General features: G+C 39.8%; 1 protein-coding gene across 1 annotated transcript in view; it reads left to right on the top strand.

Annotated features, from left to right (window-relative positions):
- The window catches only part of TDRD1 (tudor domain containing 1), a 51130-nt gene extending 33969 nt beyond the window's left edge, over positions 1-17161 (top strand). Inside the window, exons 17-25 of the mRNA XM_048504886.1 lie at positions 964-1074; positions 2928-3098; positions 3790-4047; positions 5601-5720; positions 8892-9005; positions 10868-11035; positions 12059-12268; positions 12447-12493; positions 15659-17161. Of these exons, the coding sequence (XP_048360843.1) occupies positions 964-1074; positions 2928-3098; positions 3790-4047; positions 5601-5720; positions 8892-9005; positions 10868-11035; positions 12059-12268; positions 12447-12493; positions 15659-15748 (1289 nt within the window). The 3' untranslated portion in view covers positions 15749-17161. The remainder of the gene's footprint in view (positions 1-963; positions 1075-2927; positions 3099-3789; positions 4048-5600; positions 5721-8891; positions 9006-10867; positions 11036-12058; positions 12269-12446; positions 12494-15658) is intronic.
- The last annotated feature ends 4374 nt before the right edge of the window (positions 17162-21535 follow it).

Genomic DNA, 21535 nt, shown 5'->3' with positions numbered 1-21535 from the left:
CTGCAAAGAAGATCCAGCAGAGCGCGGGCAGGTGGTCAGCTAGATAGGGCTGTAAGATTGGAGACCCTTTTGTGTCACCTCTTGTCTGTCCTTACACTGATAATCTCAGATCTGTTTCCTCCTTCTTGGAAATCTTTTCTCCCTCATTACTTAGCTAGCTAAAAACTATTCTTGTCTCAGCTTTCCTATCTGAAATGTAGTTCCCTGATAAACATTTAACTTTACCATCAATCAGTGAGTCTGCTGCTTCTCTGCACAACTCGCAGTCTGTCAACATGGAGTTCCTAGAAGGATTTTGCAGAGACGATGTGGCTGCCAGTCCATATGACAGTAACACAGTAGATGTCATGTCTTATTCAGCACTCAGTTCTGGCATTTAATGAGGGTACTTCTTTCTCAGAAGTGATCTAAGCTGTTGGAGAACAATGCTTTACTTCTGAGAGCTCAGAAACTTAATTGTATCTGAAGAAGTATTGCTGACAGTTACAGAACCAGGATGGCCTGGTGGGGAGGGCAGGAGGGCCTTGCTAGGGCAGCAGGCACCAAGATTCCCCTGCTCCTCACCCAAAATGGCCTGCTGGGGGTGGGGGGAAAACGGGAAGACTTTGGCGAGTTTGTTTGTGGGGCAGGAGGAAGGTGGTTGGAGGCCCTTTTGAATGCAACCACGCACCCTCAGCCAGTGGGTGCACAGAGACTCCCCAACGCACCCATTGGCTGCGGGTTTGTCATCATAACAGAAGGCAATTAAATAGGTAAGATTGTTACCCTTTCAACTTTCTGTGGTTATTGCAATAATGCTGTGACATTGCTACTTCTAAATGTTCTTCATACTAGCCTTTTAAGAGGGGTTCTGTTTTAAACTGGAATAACTGAGGAGCACTATTGTTCTGTTGAAATTTTTTATCCCACATACTACCACAAATGAGGGGTGAAGAATTTTGTGTTGTAATCTTATTATTACAGACCTGAAGGTTCTAAAAGAACTCAATGTATCCTTAGAAGAATATTGTCAGAAAACAGCTCCTAGTGTTTCTAAAATAGCAAAGGGAGAACCATGCTGTGCTTATTTTTCAGGTGAGTGATCTTGTTTCCTGTTCTTTCCTGTATTCACTATAACCACCTGTTAGACTTGGGGGTGCAGGTACAGCATGCAGCTGTGAATCAGCTCTGTAAGAAGTCACACAATTTTTCCTCGATTGTGAATGCAAAAAGGGCATGTTAGCAGGGAAGTTTGAAGAGAAGCAAGAGAGAACTTCAGAAACAAACTGAAAAAGGACATCCAAATACAGATTCTGGTTTGATTCCACACCTGGGAAGAGAAGTTGGAGTGCTTTGCATTGTTCTCACTATAGGAATCTGAATGTTTTCAGGTACAAACATACCTTTAGTGTTAACAGCCTTAAACAGCAAAAGTAGTCATAAAGATGGAAAAAATCAGGAAGGAGTTGCTATCCAGTGTTGTATAGAGTCACATGTATATTTATCTTCCAGTAGGACAGTGGTTGTGAGTTTTTCATTTTTTTAACTCATGACTCTTAAAGAGAAGATTCATTATCTCAAGGTTGTGGTTGCTTGTGAAGTTGGAAGAGACAGAGAGTTATCTGGATGAGACTATCAGTCTTTGTGTTGATGGCTACTTTGCTATTGTTCAGATTGAAGCTCTTGAGCTAGGAGGCATCAGGTTGAAAGAGGAAAATGATGCCTTAGAAGGGATTATTAGGAAAGGGATTAAAAATACAATGGCAGACGCTGTAACGCTGTTGCATATATCTGTAGTGTGGTTTGAAATACTGTGTACAGTTCTCATTTCTGTATCTCAGAACAGGTATTGTAGAACTGACAAAAGAGATTACCAAGATGATTAAGGGGTTGAAGCATCTTTTCTGTGAGGTAGTACAAATGTTTGGGCCTTTTCAGTTTACAAAAAAGGCTAAGGAGGGGACATAATAAACATTTATAAAATTATGAATGGCGTGGAGGAAAGGGGTAGCACTAGAACTTGGAGATACCCAATGAAGCTGAAGGAGAAAATGAAGCAGGAAGGAGAAAAAGGACTGCTTTACTTACCTACTTGGTAGAAAGAGTTCTGACTGCGAATTCTAGATTGCAGTATATAGCTGAAAATTAACACTTCCTTCCTGAATCCAAATAGCTTCATTAACACAACAGTAAAATAGTCCCATAATAATTGCTTCTACAATACTGTCCAGATGGCAGGGTGACCAACCGTGCTTAGGGAGCAGTTCGTGGCTGTGCTGGCGTTTTTGCCCCCCTTCCCCTGCATAAGGGGCAGCCCTGGCAGCACAGGGAACAAATGCACCAGTGGCCAACTGCCCCTTAGCTCCATGGCAGGTGAATCTGGAAATTTGGGCCACTGCGGGGCTGTACTAGTGTCTGGAATGGACCCTGATGTATATGTGTGTGTGTGGAAGGGGGGTTCCAAGAGGTGGAGCAGATGTTAATCAGCTTCTACCATGGGTTTGCAGCCAGTTGTGCCATGGCTTTGGCCATGGACTTAAGTCTATTAGACCCTATGGAAGGCTTTCTGGCAGTGGAGAGGGCTTTTGTGTTTTTCTTCCTCCCTATGTCACCAGAAAGTCTGTTGGAGGTAGTGCAGCACTGCCTTCAACACACCACCTTCAGCCAACGTAGCACACCCTCAGAAATTGGATTGCACTCTGTTTCACCATTCGCTGTAGGATATTAGTATGTTACTTGCATTACTACAGTTTAATTTTAATTTCTTTTTTAAATGCTTTCGCTGAGAAATGGAATAGCATGCATTTAATTACATTGTTTAGTTTGTCTTAAGAAACATGCAACAGTAATGTATCAATGTTACGTACACGTAACACAGATGAAGCAAAAGTATAATTCTTATTTGCACACTGAATATATAAGAAGTTTGTGTGTGTATGTGCGTTTAGGTGATGGTCGATGGTATCGTGCTTTGATGGAAGAGTCCATTTCAGATGAAGCCTTTAAAGTTCAGTTTGTGGATTATGGAAACATTGAAGTGGTTACTCAGGATAAACTCAGACAGATTTCATCTACATTTTTGAAACTTCCATTTCAAGCAATCAGATGTTGGTTATCAGGTGAAACTTTTCCTTTTTCAATAATTACAGGATCAAGTGACAAATAAGATAGGGAACCAAAGTGTAAATAACAATCTCTGGTCTGCATATTGAATTAGAATTTTATGAGGAAAAAGCTGAAACTATGAACTTAACTGTAAAGTTTAACTTTGTTAAATCATATTTCCAAACCAAAACTACAATATATTTCTGTGTTTCATTCTACATTACCCTTCAAGAGAACAGTTGTTGGGAAACAAGCTGGTCTCTGCAGACTGCTAGATTGGTATAGAACAGGGGTAGGGAACCTGCGGCTCTCCAGATGTTCAGGAACTACAATTCCCATCAGCCTCTGTCAGCATGGCCAATTGGCCATGCTGGTAGGGGCTGATGGGAATTGTAGTTCCTGAACATCTGGAGAGCAGCAGGTTCCCTACCCCTGGTATAGAATAAAGATCAGTGACTGAGGGAAAAGACTGAAAACCAGACTAGATGTTCCCCTTTTCACATGTTTGCCTCAGAGACTTGAAGTCCAATTGTTACTGCAAGTCCCCACAACAACTCCTTCCTTCCTGCCACCCAATGTGTGCGGCTTCAGCTGCTGAAAGTGGTATGGGGAGAAAGACAGAAACCCCTCTATCCCCATTGCTGCTGTCTTGATCAGAATTAGACAGATGACTAAAGGTTTCTTAAATGTTGGGTTTTTTTGTAGGTGTAAGACCCATAAACAAGGAGTGGACCACAGAAGCTGCAGTGGCATTTCAAATGTGCACAGCTGGGAAGAAGCTTCAAGCCAAAGTAGTTTCTCTAACCACAGAGGGTACTGAAGTGGAGCTTATTGACAATTCTGCTGGCAGTCCCCTAATGATCAGTGAAATTTTAATTAATAAATGTTTGACTTTAATAAAGGAAGGATCATCAAATCAGAATGTTCTGCTGGCTGATTTCCAAGAAGCTGCTGATTTCCAAGGTGATTAATACTTTAACATGAAAACCACATAAGGTTTGTCTGTTCTTTAGGCTTATATGTTGGGTTGTACTTGTGAAATGGCTTGAAAATTCTTGGGATTTAGTAATAAAAACAGGACATACTGCTTCATGGATATGCCTTGGTAAATGATGGAAATAAGAATGTAGTTAGGTATTTCTTGATAAGCTGAAGACATGAGACCAGTAATGCATTTTAATAATAACACAAGTTCAGAATGGAAAATAAATGTTACAGAACTCCTTAAGTTGCCACACTGTTAAGACTATATTGCTTTGTACAAAGTTATACTGAATTTTGGTTAAAGCAGCTACAAGTTTAGAAAGTAATTTTTATTTCTGCAGCACTTACTAACATCAAACGTGACAGCTAAAAAAAATTCCTCGGCTTCTTAAAAGTAGTATTGCAGAGCATAAATGTTTAACATGATTGGCTCCACAAATTGCCTGAATGTGGTTTAGAATTGGAAGGGGCCATCCAGGCTGTCCATTCTAACGTATGCAGTATAGGAATTTCTAAACTGAATTTCTAAACTGAATAATTCCTGACAATGGCTACTAAGCCTTCGATTAAAGACCGTTAGCAAGGAAGACCTTCCTCTGTTGGTTCCATTGTTGAACTGTACTTTCCAAATTTTCTTTTAACACAAACCTATCTGATCTAATCTTAATCTCTCGTAGGGCAGAGAACAAGTCTTTGTCTCCTTTCATGTGACAGCCCTTAAAGTAGCTGAAGAGCACCATCCTGGGTCCCATTAGGTTTCTTTGATCCAGGTCAACGATACCTAGTTCTCCCAGCCCTGTATCATAATTTGCTTTCCAGACTCCTTGTCATCTTCATTGCCCTCTTCTGAATATTTTTTCCATTTGTCTACATCTTCAAGTATGAAGCCCAGTGCTGGTCACTGTACTCCACTTGAGGTCTAACTAGTACAGAATAAAAGTGGAACTATTAGATGCTTCTGCAGCTCCTCCAGGTTATCTTGTAGCACCCAAGGCCCTCTCTTTATGTCACTTTAGGTATTTTATCTGCTGGATCACATGAACAATTTGTCATACATTTTTAATTTTAAGTGTTAAAATATTTTAATTCTGCTTCATGATAGAGAAAATAACATTTGCAACATAAATTAAGAAACACACTGAAGATTTAGAATATTGTTATGCATGAAAGATCCAATTTAGTACTGCTGTAGTGCCCATTTGCAGAACATTTTTGTGTCCCATATATGTCCTAGCAGCATGAAGGGCCATCGCAGGAAAGTGGATGTTCATACATGACTCGCGTAAACCTGTCTTTTCACCTTGCAGATTACTTGTTCTCTCTCCATTCCTTGTAGTAGCTTCTCATGCTGTCTACTAATGTAGAGGATGCTGAGCCATGTATGAGGTTTGTTGTATTATTCAGATTAGAACAGCCCATTTTTCTCCATCACTGACTGATTGCTTCAATAAATTGTATTTTTAAGTGAAAGCTTGCTACGCATATAACCATGACATCTTTTTAAACTGTCTTATATTTGTCTTATATTTCAGAAATGTCTTTATACACACAGTGGACAACAGAAGACATTCCAGTTAATAAAGCTGTGTCTGTCCGTGTGTTAGAAGTGATAAACCCTGGCTTAATATATGTAGTACCAACAGAAGCCAAAGGTATGATCCCAAGTATGCTATTCTGACAAAAGTATTATTTTCATAATATGATTGCCTTAAGTTTAAAAATCCAAGCAGTTCTGCATCTAAACTAAATTGAAACAAATCTGTGCCCCAAATGTCTTCCTGGGTATTTTGTAAGCTTTTGATATGTCAACTCCTAAGTTGGTTGGTTGAAATGTGCGTTTGACTACATGCTTTGGTTCAGATCCTGTCTGGCTACCTAGAAGGTGGTTCTAGAAGACTGTTTCTTAAGTCTTGTGACATTTATCAAAGTTTTCTACTGGGTTCTGCCTTGTTGTCTGTGCTGTTTAACTTTTATGTGAAACTGGCAGAGGGCTTATCTGGAGCACTGAAGTGATCTACCACTATTATGCAGAGAATCATCCAACTCTTATTCTCAGTTTCAGAAGAGTGGAGTGAACTAAGAGACATGGTAATGGGTTGGATTAACACCAACAAACTGAAGATGGGTGTAGTTGAGACTGTGATACTATTGGTTGATAATGGCAGTTTTCCTTCATTTTCTTTCTCCATAGTAAATTGGATTTTCAGGGCTTGTTTCTCAAAATGTTCCATATAAAAATTAGCTATTCTTTGTATTGGTCTGTTTCCATGATAACCGTGGCATTACCTTTATCTGCTGGTAGAATGATGATTTCTGAATCAGAATTGAGATCTTTGACTGAGAGGCAACTCAGTCTTTGACTCAGATCTTTGACTGAGAGGCAACTCTCTGAGGCTGAAGTATCCAGGAAAACTGCCATTTTTAGATGTTTTAGTCATCCGCAAACCAAACCAGCAATTGGGACACACAGTATACAGAAAACCTACGCACACAGACAGATATCTACACAGAAATTCCAATCACCATCCAGGGCAAAAAAGGAGCACTACAAAAACTTTGGTACATCGCGCAAACAGAATCTGTGAACCTCACCTCCTACAAGATGAATTGAATCACCTAAACAGGGCTCTACAGGCTAATGGTTACTCTAATACAGAAATCAGAAGGGCTGCAAGACCAAGAACAAGCCACATGAACAAAGATAAAGAGCCATCTAGAGGGAAAGTGTTCTTACAATACATCAAGGGAACCACTGATCGCATAGGAAAACTGATGAAGAAGCACAACCTACAAACAATCTACAGACCCACTAAGAAAATTCAACAGATGCTACGTTCAGCAAAGGATAAGAGGGATCCTTTAGCTACTGCAGGAGTCTATCGCATACCATGCAGCTGTGGACAAGTCTACATAGGAACCACCAAACGCAGCGCGCAGACATGTATCAAAGAACACAAAAGGCACTGCAGACTATTTCAGCCAGAAAAATCAGCAATAGCAGAACACATGATAAACCAACCTGGACATAGAATATTATTTGAAAAAAACAGAAATTCTGGACCACTCTGAAAGCCACTACGTCAGACTACACAGAGAAGCAATTGAAATCCATAAGCACATGGACAATTTTAACAGGAAGGAAGAAACTATGAAAATGAACAGAACTTGGCTGCCAGTGTTGAAAAATACTAGAGTCAAGACAGTGTCTAACCAGCTCCACACAAACACAGGATGACCATAGACAAAAGAAACAAAGGCCAGGATACTTCTATTCAGATGCTCCCACCAGTGACCTTGCTAGCTCCAGTGTTACGCCCATGCTATAGTCTTCATTGTTACTTATACTTCTATTCAGATGCCCTCAACTATTGACCTGGCTGCCTTCTTTGTTACTCACAGACAAGGTTTCTCCACCCACCCTGGACACTCCAACAGATATATATACTCCACTTGCTTTCCCAACATCAGATCCTCTGAAGATGCCAGCCACAGATGCAGGCGAAACGTCAGGAGAGAATGCTGCTAGAACACGGCCATACAGCCCGGAAACCACACAGCACCCAAGTGATTCCGGCCGTGAAAGCCTTCGACAATACAGTGCATGATTTGTCCGCAGCTATCCCTGCCTTCATTATATCCACTTTAGGTAATTGTCCTTGAAATAATTTGGAAATTTCAGTTGGTGCTAAATATCACAGCAAGACAACTAACTGGCACTAATGATGGGGAACACAGCCTACTAATGTTAAAAGAACTCCAGTGGTTCATTTAAAGTGATATTCTCTGCTTGACAGTTAAGATATGCTTTGTTCTGTATTCTGTGGTCTTAGAAACAGGGAGGATCACTACTAAAGAGAAATGCCTCCTCTGTTGTTACACTTTGCTCATGCAGTAGCTTCCTCATCATTATCTCCTCCTCCTCCTCCTCCCCCCGAACTGGTTTCCTGCACATGCAGGGTCAGTTTTGTAACTGTCTCTTCCAAGGGTCACGATATTGAGTGTTTTCTTGGGTAAGGTTCTTTGCTTGCAGGTCTTCATTGACTGTGTCCATCCACCATTTTTTGGTCTGCCACGTGGGCGGCATCCACCAGGTTCAAGGTGCAGGGCTGTCTTTGCTACTGATGTTTCCTCACAGCGTATGACGTGGTCATACCACCTTAGCCATGCCTGCCTCATGTACTGGTCAATTGGTGTTATTTTAAGTCTTTGCTGGATGTCATCATTCGACACATGGTCAAACAGCGTCAGGTTTAGCATCCATTGAAGCATCCTCATTTCCATGACATGAAGGGCTTGTTCATGTTCTCTTGTTGCTGGCCAGCATTCGGCTCCGTACAGTGCTACTGGGCAAACAACTGTTTTGTAGATTTTGGCCTTGAAGTGTTCAGGCATTTTCTTGTCACACAAGATGCCAGTGGTTTGCCACCATTTAAGCCACTCAAAGGGGGTGGGGATGGGACAAGGTTTTCTGTTGATTTTTTTTTACAGTAACAACTTCTTTACTGGGCTTTGTTTTTTGCTTTCTAGCTTTGAAGCTGTCTATAGCTTTTAATTTTTTCATTCTGCTACTTTTATTCTGTTTCATTATAGCTGATGTTTTAAAATGTAATATACTGCTGATCACCTCAGAAATGTCTTGGCAGTATACAGATGTATTAAAATCTTTCTGGAATAATGTACTGCTCTGTTATGTATGTGTTTTCAAAGCAATAAGGTTTGTTGCTTCTGAATGTTATAAATGTATATTTTCTAGTAGAAGGCTTTGATTTTTTGGGCAAGGTGCAGTGGAATGTATAAAATTTCAAACTTTTATTCCATTTTAGTGGACCCACAGAAGCTGCATAAATTAATGGTTCAACTTGCAGATTACTCCACCTCTCAAGACAATCACGTCTTCCAACCAAAAGCTGGTGAAGCCTGTTGTGCCAGATTCTCAGGTAAAAAAAAAAGAAACTGGTTGGTGTGGGCTTCCAGTGGCTGTGTGGCTATGGTCTGGTAGATCTTGTTCCTAACGTTTTGCCTGCGTCTGTAGCTGGCATCAGAGGTGTATCACAGAGAGAAGGAAGTTATATCACATGTGTTCATTGTCGGGGTTTCTGTGCAGACCCACAGAATGTAACTCAGAAATTCAGTCTGCCCACTTAGTCATAACATAGGTTTATCGGAACCCCACAAATCTTTTCCCCCACATCTACTAGAACTCTTGGACTTCCCAGAATTATTCTTTTTAGAATATTGCTGATAGCTCCCACCTTAATGACGATGCTTATGTGTATTGGTAAGGCCTCTGATCATGCTTTGGTTTCCTCTGGCAGTAATAATGTTGATGAGGGATATGTCCTGACATACCCATTGACATCGATGGTTGCACATCCAAAGACCTAACAGCTATGGTTGCACATCCTTCATATTTTGACAAGATCTCATCTGAAAACAAATTAAGTCCTTAAAATGGGAGTTCCTCAACTTTATGCTGCAACTCCCTTGACAGCATAGTCGGCCTCAGCCAAGAGTACCTTCTCCTGACCATAATGGTCACAATAGTCTGACAAGACATCTTGGCTGCATACTTACTCGCATGAATTTGTTGCTTTGATAACTTCATCACCTCAGCCTGCAGTTGACGAACACGTCTTTAGGTTCTTCCAGCAACACCCCAATTTTTTGCCCCACAACTTCTGCCAAAATTGTATCTGGTAATCTGCCAGATAGCTATAAGTTAGCAATTCTCAGGTTCATGGCAGATGCAGTATACACCTCCACCCAAATGCATCAATCCTTTCCCCATCTTTAACCACAGGGGCTGAGTGCATCTGCCCAAGCTTGTTTCACAAACACGGTTACCAGTGTGCTTCTAGGATCAATTCAAGATGCTGGTATGGATCCTGTATGGCCTGGGACCTGTATGCCTTAAGGACCACCTTATCCATAAATACTCACTGCAGTTATTTTAAGAGACCTTTCTTTGGATGCAACTGCCATTTGCGGCAGTGGTAACCTGAGAAAGACTTTCTCAATAGTGGCACCAAACCTTTGGAATTCCCTCCCCACGAAGATTTGTCTGTCTCCCCCATCACTTTTTTCCACCAGTTGGTGAAGATATTTGGTTTCATTTGACATACTTCCAGTAATGGTTATTAACCTTCCTTGACTAGTGTTTATGTGTTTTTATTGAATTACTTTGTAATTTTAAATGTTTTTAATTGTTCTGAATTTTTTTATGTGCACCACCTGGACTCTATTCCCACACAAGTAGGGTCTCTTCCAATAACTTATAGGGCATCTGTTTCATCCCAGTGGTGTCAGCACAGAAGTACAACCAATAAGAAGAATGACCACTTCTTCCTCATTATGATCTCACTTGACAGCTCCTGTCTTTTTAAAATCTGAATATCAGTTCCCACAGATATTGCAGTCTGATTTTGGGTCAATGGCTGTAACCGTTCTGTATTCCAGAGATGTTTACCTGCTTATGACTGGGTCTGGGAAAATGGGCTTTGCATTCAGCAGTTTCTTCATTTTGCTTCAGTCAAGTAGTGTAAAATTCTGTAGATAAGATTGACAGATGTATCAACTAAAACAGTTGCCAAATGATAGGATATAATACCTAAAGAAAATTTTATTGAGCTACTAAATTTGTGAATGTTGTTTGTTAGGGAAAATACTGGTTTATCACGTACTCATTTGAAGATGTTTAAAAGAAACTTTTGAACAATAGGGAAAAGCAATTGGGTGATTTTATGTATATCATGGCAAGCTGTTCAAACCAAACATTGACAGTTTTTTAACTCCTTTTCAGGTGATGACCGTTGGTACCGCGCTATTGTTCTGGAAGTTTTTGTGTCAGAAGTGAAAGTGGCATATGCAGATTATGGAAATATGGAGATTTTACCGCTTTCTAGGCTGATACCTATAACTGCCCCCTACTTGGAACTGCCTTTTCAAATACTTAAGTGCTCCCTTGCAGGTAGTAAACTACCCAGTGCAATTCTTTAAATAACAAGATTCTATATTTACATGCCTCTATGGTTTTCTAGGGATATGAGTATAAAGCCTTTGTGTGCTAATAGGCAGTGTTATCCATATCTCTTGAACTAAAGTAATTGTTAGGAATATGGTTGAATACATGTGGACAATCTTGCAGAAATATTAAATTTTCCTAGTCTGCTAAAATAAATTGAATTACTTTTGAGAACTTTCTCCAGATTGTTTTGATTTCAGAGACTTTGTAATATCTTTCTACTAAGGTTTCCACAGAGGGGAGGATAGTCTGCAAAACTGCAGTGTGACTGTTCCTCCTGGGCTGGAACCTGAGTCTCCCTCCAGTTTCAAGTTGTTACCTCAGGGACAACTTAGTGTACTTGCACACTCTGGGGTTTAGTGATCTTACCATCCACCTCCTTTCCCCAGCACTCTTTTAGTAACATGATTGAGTAGAGCTTAATGTAATTAAAGAGAACAAACTATCAATATATTTAAAGTAATAAGAAATAATGTCCTCACACACACTGTACGCAGCAGTGTATTGAGCAAGGAAACAAAATAAAGATGAATACACACAATACTCTGTATCTTTGCTATCCATACCTTGACTGTTGTTGTTCTGAGACCGGCTATTCACACTTAATGTTAACAGAAGAACATGCACACACCGTTTCTACAGTTGAAATGGCATGGGAGGAACAATCCAAAAAATCCTGGGGCCACCACTTGCCTGATCCCGATTAGGATCTTGTAGCAATTTATAAAAAAACCACAGAGGCTTTTAAAATGTCATCAGTGGTCATGGGATGGACCTGTGTCCCTTGTATTTTGACCCTCCATCAATTTCAGATAGGATGCGTTAGAAACAACTTCTGAAGAAAAATCTTGAACGGACATAGTCACTACTTTAGTCCATCTTGCACATTTTCCTTGTAGTTTTAAATTAAGGGCATGGTGAACAGTTCCAATAATTCAGTAAGCCAAAGTGGAATTATTTGTTTTCTAGGAATTATGGAACTGGATGGAAAGTGGTCTGCATCTGCAACAGAGAGGCTAAAGGCTCTCTTACTGAATGAGCGTGTGACTATCATGGTGAAAAAAGTTAGTGAAAATACTCGTGCAGTAATAATGAATAAAATTTGTGAAAATAATATTCTGAATGTAGCTGACCAGCTGGTAATCGAAAATCTGGCAAAATACAGCAACAGTGAGAATCGTAAGTATTTGTGGAATGTTATTTATTATCACTTATTTACTGTTTAGTTTGGAATGTTACCTGTCAGAGAACAAACACATGATTTATAGAACTGGCCACTTCTCACAGTGTTTGTCTTCAGACCTGCTCATAGTATGTATCTAGATATATTTAAGTAATTATATTTGTTTCTTTGTAGAGTGTGCAAAGAAGACTAGCTGTTGTTGTACAGAGTTACAGAAGCAAGTAAGTTTCAGTCCAGAATAAGCCCAGTTTGTTTTTAATACTGATTGCTTGTTTAGCCAGTGAACATGGTTTAACAGTGCACATGTCTGCAAAATGGACAAAAAGCAATCAGACCATTCATTTATATACTTAATAAGATAATTATTGCTGTAAAATGAGACATTGCAGTAAATAAGTTAACTGTCTTGTCCATTTACTGAAGTGAAGCTTTAATTTTTCATTGATTCTTTGAATACATAATTGCTGTGGGAGGCTGAAAGGGAACACCTACTTACGAGCTTTCTGGGTGCATCTTGTTGGCCACTGTGAAGGATCAAGGTCCTGAACCATTAGTCGGATTCAACTGGGCTCGGAAGTCCTTAATATTGCTTCTAGCTGAGAGCTGAGTAGGAACAAAATAACCTCTTAGTGATCTCTGCAGGCATACAGCTGAATCCTGTGCTTGTACAGAGCTACATTCAGAATCCTCTGTAGCTAAACCAGAAACATTTTAAGGTGCCTTAAGGTGCCACTCCGTATGCTTCAGTAAATAGAGCCATGCCTTCACTCTTACTTCTTGATGATAGAAGGTGAAATACTTCTTTTCTGCTGCATCTGGCGTTGCGGTCTGCTATCAATATTTACTGTGGAAAAAGATTTTCTATTGGATCATATCTGAAACAGGAAGGACCTTGCTGCTGTTTCCTAAAGTAAGGCTATTTGGCACAGAAAACAATGCCACAATTCATCACTGACTATGCCTTAAAGGTCCTGTATAGGCATACCTAGTTCTGCTTTACTGTTTTAACCTTCAAGAGGAACAATGATGAGAGTTTATTTAACATTAAGATGGATGACATTCTTGAACAAAGCCATTAATTAATCTGATGCTTATTCTGTGGGAATGACTCCAGACAGTGGTTGTATTAGGACCATATTTAAAAGCTTGCATCAGCCATTTTGTACGCCAATACCATCTGTTAGCATATTCTGTATTTCCTGTTTTTGCAAACCAATTTATCCATTTTTGAACATGGCCTCAGAGTATATATTTTAAAGTCAACATGATAGGGACAATGTGCAAAGAAGGAATTTTCAGCAAACTCAAGGGAACCCCCAGGTTTGCACAAAAATCTAAAAGCCAAAAGTTAAGGGGATGTATAAAAGGAGAAAAAAATGTTGTGACAATGTCATGAGATCTCAGCCATCATACTGTAAAGCAGTGTGGCAACATGCTGCAGTAGTAGCTGGATGGTACTGAAGCAAGACAAGGGAGAAGAAGAGAGACACTGATGGCAAGGAGTCAGGTAGTAATGGGGAGGGTTTGAGTAGAAAGAAGGTTATTATTCCCTTCTCAGTTCCTGCCTTCTCTCTCTGCCTGGTCCCCTCCAAGTTCCAACATCCCAGCCTCTTTCCACCACCACCCACCCCCACTTCTTGGGTGTCTGGAACTGAGGATCTTTCCTTCTCAATCACAACCTACAACAGTGGCAGCCTGGAGCACAGAACACCCAGAACAACCTGTTTACACTGTGTCTTGTGCCCTCTCTGTCCCAAACCTTTCACTGCTAAGAAAGTGAGAAAGCAGCAACAAGGAAGGAGAAACAGAGAAAGAAGAAGAGAAGAGTTTGGATGTATATCGTGCTTTTTTCAGGGTAGGGAAGGAGAGAAATAAGAATGGAATGGTGTATTCCTGTCCTCTGCAAGTTTTTCAGATTTCTCTGTTATCCTCTTCTAAAGACAGGTTCACTTTGCAGCATTCTGAATTCTCCACATCCTAAAAGTATAGCCTTTGACTCTCCAATCAGTCCTTTATTTGTCCAGCCTCAGAGTGCATGACTCTGGATGGCTAGGTTTCACTGTCAATGTGTGTAAGCTACGCCACTGAATTTATTTTGCTTACATTTTCAGTCATCCTTAAGATCACGCGCCCAAGCCCAATCCTGCTTTCAAAAATCAATTCTGTTCAAAGCTCCACAGGTGGTTATTTTCATTACTTTATCAACATAGACTGGGATGGAAGCCTTTGTCCCATGTTATATCTGAAGGACATCAACAGCATTTATAACTCTATAGGTTCATAGACTTACACCATTCTGTGAGATGGAGGGTCCACATTAAAGGATGAGGGAGTGATTTTTCTCTGAGAATTGGAGGCTTCCATCTCTCTGCTGGAATTTTTAGCAGATGTCAAAGCTTATTGGACTTTACCAATGAGTCCATTTGGCCCAAACAATATGTCTACAAAATGCTACAGAAACAAACATGGAGGAAAGGATTCACAGGTACATGCACTCATACTGTTGTTTGTATGTGAGAGTGATGCATATAACACCATACAGGTGTTTCTTTGGACAGCTGTGTTCTAGGGTTTACGAAGTATGAAGTCATGGCTCTGCCTATTGAGATGTGAACTGTGGCACTCTCTGCCTCAAAACAGGTGAAGCAACTATAAATATTTTTAGCTTAGATATAGAAGGTTCTGAACAGTACTCTAATGTGGAACCAGTAGCGTGCCTGAACAAATAACTACTTTCATAACACCCAACCTCACTCTGGGTGCCATCAACTGATTAGAAAATAGCAAGGACTAAAAAAATTAGCAGGATGTCTATGATGAATGATTAAAGTAAACTGAGCTTAGCTTATCCTAAACTTCAAACCTAAACTTAGCTTAAAATAATAAGCCTCAAAAATGAAATAGAAATAGAAGATAGCACTGGGAGAAGTGGTTGGCACTCAAGGTGGGGGGGCTGCCACAGCAGGCTCGTCAGCCCAGATGAGCACTGGGGGGTGGGTAGCTCTGCAGGACAAGTCGGGAGCGGGTAGGTGCCTTGTATTGGGAGAGGGAGGGTGCCTGGACTAGCCAGCCCACAGCAGGCTTACCAGGCCAGATTGGAGTGGATCGTGGGTGGGTGCGAGGCCTTAGCAGGCTTGCCAGGCTGGAGTGAGGGCAGCGAGGGGGGTTGCCTTGTCTGGCTCACAAGCCTAATAAGCCCTCTCAAGGTGGCGCATCCAGCCCCGGGCCTCAGGTTGTATACTCTTGGTGTATATAGTAATAAAACAAAACATGAACTTGGTCACGACCACATGTGACTTTTCTGTAGTGAAAAGGGTGAAAAACTGTTGATCTGAGTGTATCTTAAAGTCCCATTATAACTGCTAGAATTCTTTGTCCTCCCCTAGGTTGCAACACTTGAAGCAATTCTCTCTTTTCTTCTGAAAGATCGTTTTGGTGAAGATAAAGTTCCTGAGATCACTCTGTTAAAGAACTAGAACTCTGCTGCAAAGCATGGCATTATAGACTACTTAGTATTCATAGTATCACAGAGTATCACTGGCTTAAGCCATTTCAGAATAATCATTGCAGTCAATAAGGCATTTTTTAATTGTTATGAATACACTTGATTTTATTCATACATGGTTTATTTTCAGACTTATGCACTCCACTCTGTTTTGGCAGTGCTGATACTGAAGATTACTTGGTTGAAGGGGGCTTGGAGCTAACCAGATTTTGTGAGTTCTGGATTCAGACAGTTCAACAAATTCAGGTTTTCTGGCCCGTGAAAAGTAATTTTGAACTACGATTTAATGCTTGAGTTCAGTCCCAGTTGTTGAGCTAACAACAACAAAGTCTTTATTATTGGCATATAATAAAAATGTTTAAAATAAAATAATTAAAATATTTTAGAATGTTGCAATCAGTTCTGTTCAAGTTGGGTTCTGATTTACCAAAAGAAATAATATCTTATCTTCGTCAGTGTGCTGGTAGGTGAACCAGAAAACTTTGTTTTGTTGAAGTGTTCTACTTAGATGTCACCACAAACTGATTTCGTCAGTTTCCCTAACGCAGAGGTCTGCAACCTGCAGCTCTCCAGATGTTCATGGCCTACAATTCCCATCAGCCAATTGGCCATGGTGGCAGGGGCTGATGGGAATTGTAGACCAATTGGCCATGGTGGCAGGGGCTGATGGGAATTGTAGTCCATGAACATCTGGAGAGCCGCAGGTTGCAGACCCCTGCCCCAATACATAAACTCATCTATCAGCATTTGATGCATGAAGGTTATGGGAAGGAAATGTCTAGCCAGCTAAACAAAATAGGGTTTTTTTCTTACAGTGAACGAACTTTAGTTTGTTTATGGCCATTAAAGTCAGCCTCCAAATAAATGTCAGACATACCAGAGCCACTGAAATATAAGCAGTTTATCATTGACTTCAATAGAATATTTAAGGCTGTTATTCAATTGGAGTGTTTAACGTTTTAGTTTCCACAAAAGAAGAACTATACAAACATGATGACTTCTTGATTTTTACTATCTGTCAATGTAGGTGATTTTTCCTCATTTCTTATTGTATCCTTCCAACAGTTTATTACAAAATCAGCTGTGTCAGTGTTCATATGCTGAGTAAAATTGAGAGAATACAAAGCATTGTATTCTGTACTGTTCCAAAATAGTAGTTAATGCAAAGCTGCTGTTTCTGTTTGTTGGTTTCTAATTCATGAAGGCCATAAAGATTTTATTTCAGATTCTGTATTTAAGTCCTGTAGTGTATCTGTCTAATTTGGAATTTGGAAAACTTTTTTTCTGTATAGCGGTAGGTCATTGAAAGCAGTACTTTAATTTGATCACCAAAGCTAATAAAACAATAATTTTCTGCAAAATTGCCTTTTTGGGGAACTGCAAATTAAACCTGATTTGATTTACTCTTAAATCTGCTTTATAAGTTTTATTGTTGAAATAGTTTACACCTATTCTGTGGTCACAACTAGAATTTTGCACTTGGATACAGCGCTTGTGTGAATATTATGCAGATGTTAATAAATACTAGACTTGAAACAAAATTAATAGAGGTATATTTCTCAATTGATAAACTAGAGATCCAAAGGATAAGATTACCATGCTAGCTGCTAAAATGCCACTGAAGCACAAATTTAGACTTGTTGGCTAGAGAAGATTTATTGTGATACGAGCTTTCATCGGCCATTTATGCATGTCCTAAATACCCCATGAGTTTTTGCTTTGCAATGGGGTTTTCTCATGTCTTTTGTCTGCACAGGGATTTTCTTCCTGCAAAGTATCCCTGGCCAAGCCCATTCACCATTTTGCCCATGTGCCCCTTGTTGTTTCTGTGCAGCTTCCATTGGAGGAGCTGCTTGCTGCCCCCCCCCCCCCCCGCTTTTTTTGAAGTCTTGTCTAGTGTTAGTTTGCTAGGCCATTTAAATTTATTATCAATTTCACCTTCAGTGTAAATTTCTTTAAGCCCTTCTGATCCTTGCAAAAACAGAGAGGTAAGGGGGAGGTGCAGTGGATACTCATGCAAACCAAGCACGGCTCCTCTTGTGCCCTCAGCCAGATGACCCATCTTCCTCCCTTTTTTCCTTTTCCCTGACATAATTCCTCCCAATCCTCTTCAGCTGCTACATATTCTTAATGTCACAGTTGGCCTGACAGTGTGCTTATTGGCCAGTTCCCATTTTGCAGCACGGTGACTGGAGAGAAAACCTGAAGAAAGCTAAACACATGCTGATCTCCTTAACTTCCCCTGAGAAGGAAGAGGAAAAGTCGCACTTTCAGAGCTTTCAGAAACTGCAAGGATTCTCTGATCTGAAGGTGAGGTGACTGCTAAAGAAGGGGAAATAAATGAATAACCATGAATCAAACCCGAAGGGAATACATGCTCCATGCAAAGGAGATAGATGCATAAAAGCCCAGAGACTAGAGACCACTTTGTCCAATGCATAGTTAGCATGTTTGTCAGCATAAAGGAAAAGGTTTTTAATAGATCAGACTAAAAGACATTGTAATCCAATAGATAGGAGAAATTTAGACTCCTATATAGAGTTTCAAACGAGCACAAAAAAGAATACAATGACAGTTTGCAACCTAGTGTTACTGGTGTTAATATTGGCTTTCTGTGCAAATTTATCACCTCTAGTGAGGAAGAAACTGGGCCTGGATGAAATCTAAAGTAAATATAATATGCTTTCTGCTATGCATTAGTTACCAAGCTTAGCATATTGCAAGTGGCAAGTTTTAATAGCAGAGTCCACCCCTTCAAATGAACATGACAGAGACAGTAGAGAAGAAGAGATTAAATAAAGGGTTCTAGTTATTGCTAATGGTGTCATCTCTCCCAAGAGGAGAGACCCCCCCCCTTGATTTATTTTGCCTGAAATGTGACCCTGGGGTGAGACCAGCTTTGTAGAATATATGAGTTGGAAAAGGAAATGCTTTTGCTGCATCAAGGTGCGTAGAAGGATGAGTGAGGGCACTGGAAATTTGCCAGCAGCCCCATCTACTTCTACTGGAGCCTGTTTCATGTCTTCTTAACAGAAGGAGGCAGCACCAGCTGTCAAAAACCTCAGTGATGCAGTATTACCTGTGAATCATGATGGATTGAAAGAAAAATAAAAGGGTTATTTTGCAATTCACCTTGTGTTTTTAACCAGCAAGTGCTTTGGATCTTCTGAAAGAGAAGTACTATCTGTATGCTGGCTAAATGAATGTCATAGATTGCCATTTTTTAATCGAAAATTATAGTGTGAAACTGGAAAACTCCTAAAATTGTTTTCCTGAAAGAGATGATGAGAAAGTAGTTAATATCTGGAGGAGAAACGAATGTAACTACAACTCATCTTTAAAAAGAAAGTTTATCCTACTGACTGATTTTTGGACATAGGGTTGCACAGAAATTGGATTTAATAAAACTGAGTGGATTAAGAAGGATATTTGGTGAGGCAAGAAGGACATCTAGTGGCAAGAGTGAAGGTGGCAGAAAAGAAGAGGCACACTATATCTGAGGAGGACCTTATACAAAAATAGAAGTTGCTTTCATGCCAAATATGTCAGTTATGAAGGACAAGATGATGGGAGAAATATCTGAAATAAAAATGGAAATTAAAGGGCTAGCTGCTGACTAAAACGATTTCAGATCGTAAAGTGGAGAAATTACTTGGTTGGATTTAAAGCAAAAGGAATGTGCAGTCAGAATATGCAATGCCAGAAAAGGAGGAAAGAAACCTTAGAAAAGATTTTCTTCCAAAGTTCAGATCTCTTTCTGTTGCAGTATTAGTCTATGGTGGATAAAATTTCTTGTGTATGATCTTTAGTACCTAAGAATAAGAATCTCCCACAGGACTGTGTCATTGTACAGGACACGAAGATTATATAAAGAAGAGATCGTTTGTATGTGTTACCAAGAAAAATGAAGTTTCAAGGTTGCGACCTAATCATCATGAAAAAACTACCACATGAAATGTAGCTGGAACGTAAGGAAGTATAAATTCCTTACAAATGCTTTGAAAAAGAGGAAAACTCAATTTAGATGGATGTTGATCGAAGGGTTGGGCTTTACCTTCAATGGAGCCTAGCAGAATATCAGAGATATTCAAGATGTGAGAAAGTTCTTCAATAAGAACAAAAAAGATCTTCAGATAATCTGAATGGGCTTTCTATTGCCTTTTTTATAGTTCTTTTTAATAGAGAGTAATATAACGCTAGGGGGTCAGGGAAAGATAGATATTTTACATTTAAGATGAGTTTAAATTAAAGAGGATAAAGTAATTATAATTTGAAAGTGGTTGTACATAACGGGCATGCAACAGGTAGAATGAGGGATGAAATACAGAAAGTTAAAAGTGAAGGATTATATATTTTGCTTGATCTATATTGGTTATGTACAAATAAGTTGATATTAGAACTAAAAAGGTGGGAACAATAATAACAAGCTGGCATAGAATCTAATACGGGTTTGGTTAGAAAGATTATACATAAAGTGAGGGTAGAATGGGAACCAGTTAGAGGGTTGTTGTTGTTTTTTATCCGTGTTTTCTTTATTAAATGTCACTGCAGGGGTTAATGGTTATTTTTCGCGAGATAGAGGTTGATGCTTTGTATGTCATATCTGTTTTTATTTTTCTATGTATGGTGGCTAGTATGGTGTCTACCCGCTTTTTGCTGATGTGGTATAAAAAAAATTAAAACGAGAGGAATAAGCAGCCACTAAGCAAGCCCAAACACATTGCAGGGTCTGTCTGTTTTTCACCATTGACAAAGAAATAACACGTAGTGTTCTTGTCACTGAAACAAATAGCCACCCTGGACATCAGTATGCCAGAATACATGGTAAACAGTTTAGATCAGCAATAGCAAAATGGCTTTAGATCTGTCGTCCTGTAGTGGTACAACAGTCTTATTAAATAGAAATAGGTTGAAAGAGTTCCTGTGGAAAGTGGTATGATGGTGATCAGCACTTTGTGCACAGGCTAAGCATGTGGGAGTGCACAAAAAACAAAGCTTCCTGAAATAGGATTTGCATTCCTATTCTGTGTGTTAAGTTACGGATACCAATAGATGAGGCTATTAGGAGCTGGGAAGCTTTACTAGCCGCTGTTGACTCTCTTAACGCAGCAAGTGCATTGTACTGTACCTTGGGGCTTTCTCATTCATATAGAGAAGTGGGGGGCGGGGGGGGGGCTAGTTGAAAATGGCAACAGACAATGTGAAAGTAAGGATGGGAAGGAATAGCTATACGAGGTGTGCAGAAGTCATTATTTCTGTGATCCGAGTGGTAATGGTCAGCAGCAAATATGAATGATCAAATAAGTCTTTAGGTTTTGTCCTAGTTAGTTACGTGTGTGATATTCCAAATCCAAATCATTTATTTACGGTCAACGACCAGAACAACAAAACCAAAATACACAATTCAGCAACAAGTGTGTGATATTCACACTGTGCAGAGCTATAACAGTGGTGTAGTTGTGACAGCTCTGATCAGTGCTTAAAATGTGTTCTATGAAACAATGCATCAGTTACATCCAAGACTATCAGCAACAAGCTCTATATGGGCACAGGTGATAAATGAGGTCTGTTAAACAAAGGCAAACTTAAAGGTATAAACTTTTTTTGGGGAGAAATACCTAAATACCTTGCTGAATAGTGAGAGAAGGATGGTTTTGTCACAAAAGCAGCCTCCTTTGCCCTTCCCTCTGACCCCAGTGTGTAATTGCTTGTTGACATTCCACTCTTGCATTCCACACTTTAAAGGTACATACCTCTG

Source organism: Sphaerodactylus townsendi, linkage group LG08 (genome assembly GCF_021028975.2).
Source record: "Sphaerodactylus townsendi isolate TG3544 linkage group LG08, MPM_Stown_v2.3, whole genome shotgun sequence".
Classification (NCBI taxonomy): Eukaryota; Metazoa; Chordata; class Lepidosauria; order Squamata; family Sphaerodactylidae; genus Sphaerodactylus; species Sphaerodactylus townsendi.
Note: the sequence above shows the minus strand (reverse complement) of the source record. Positions and strands in the feature narration are given on the sequence as shown.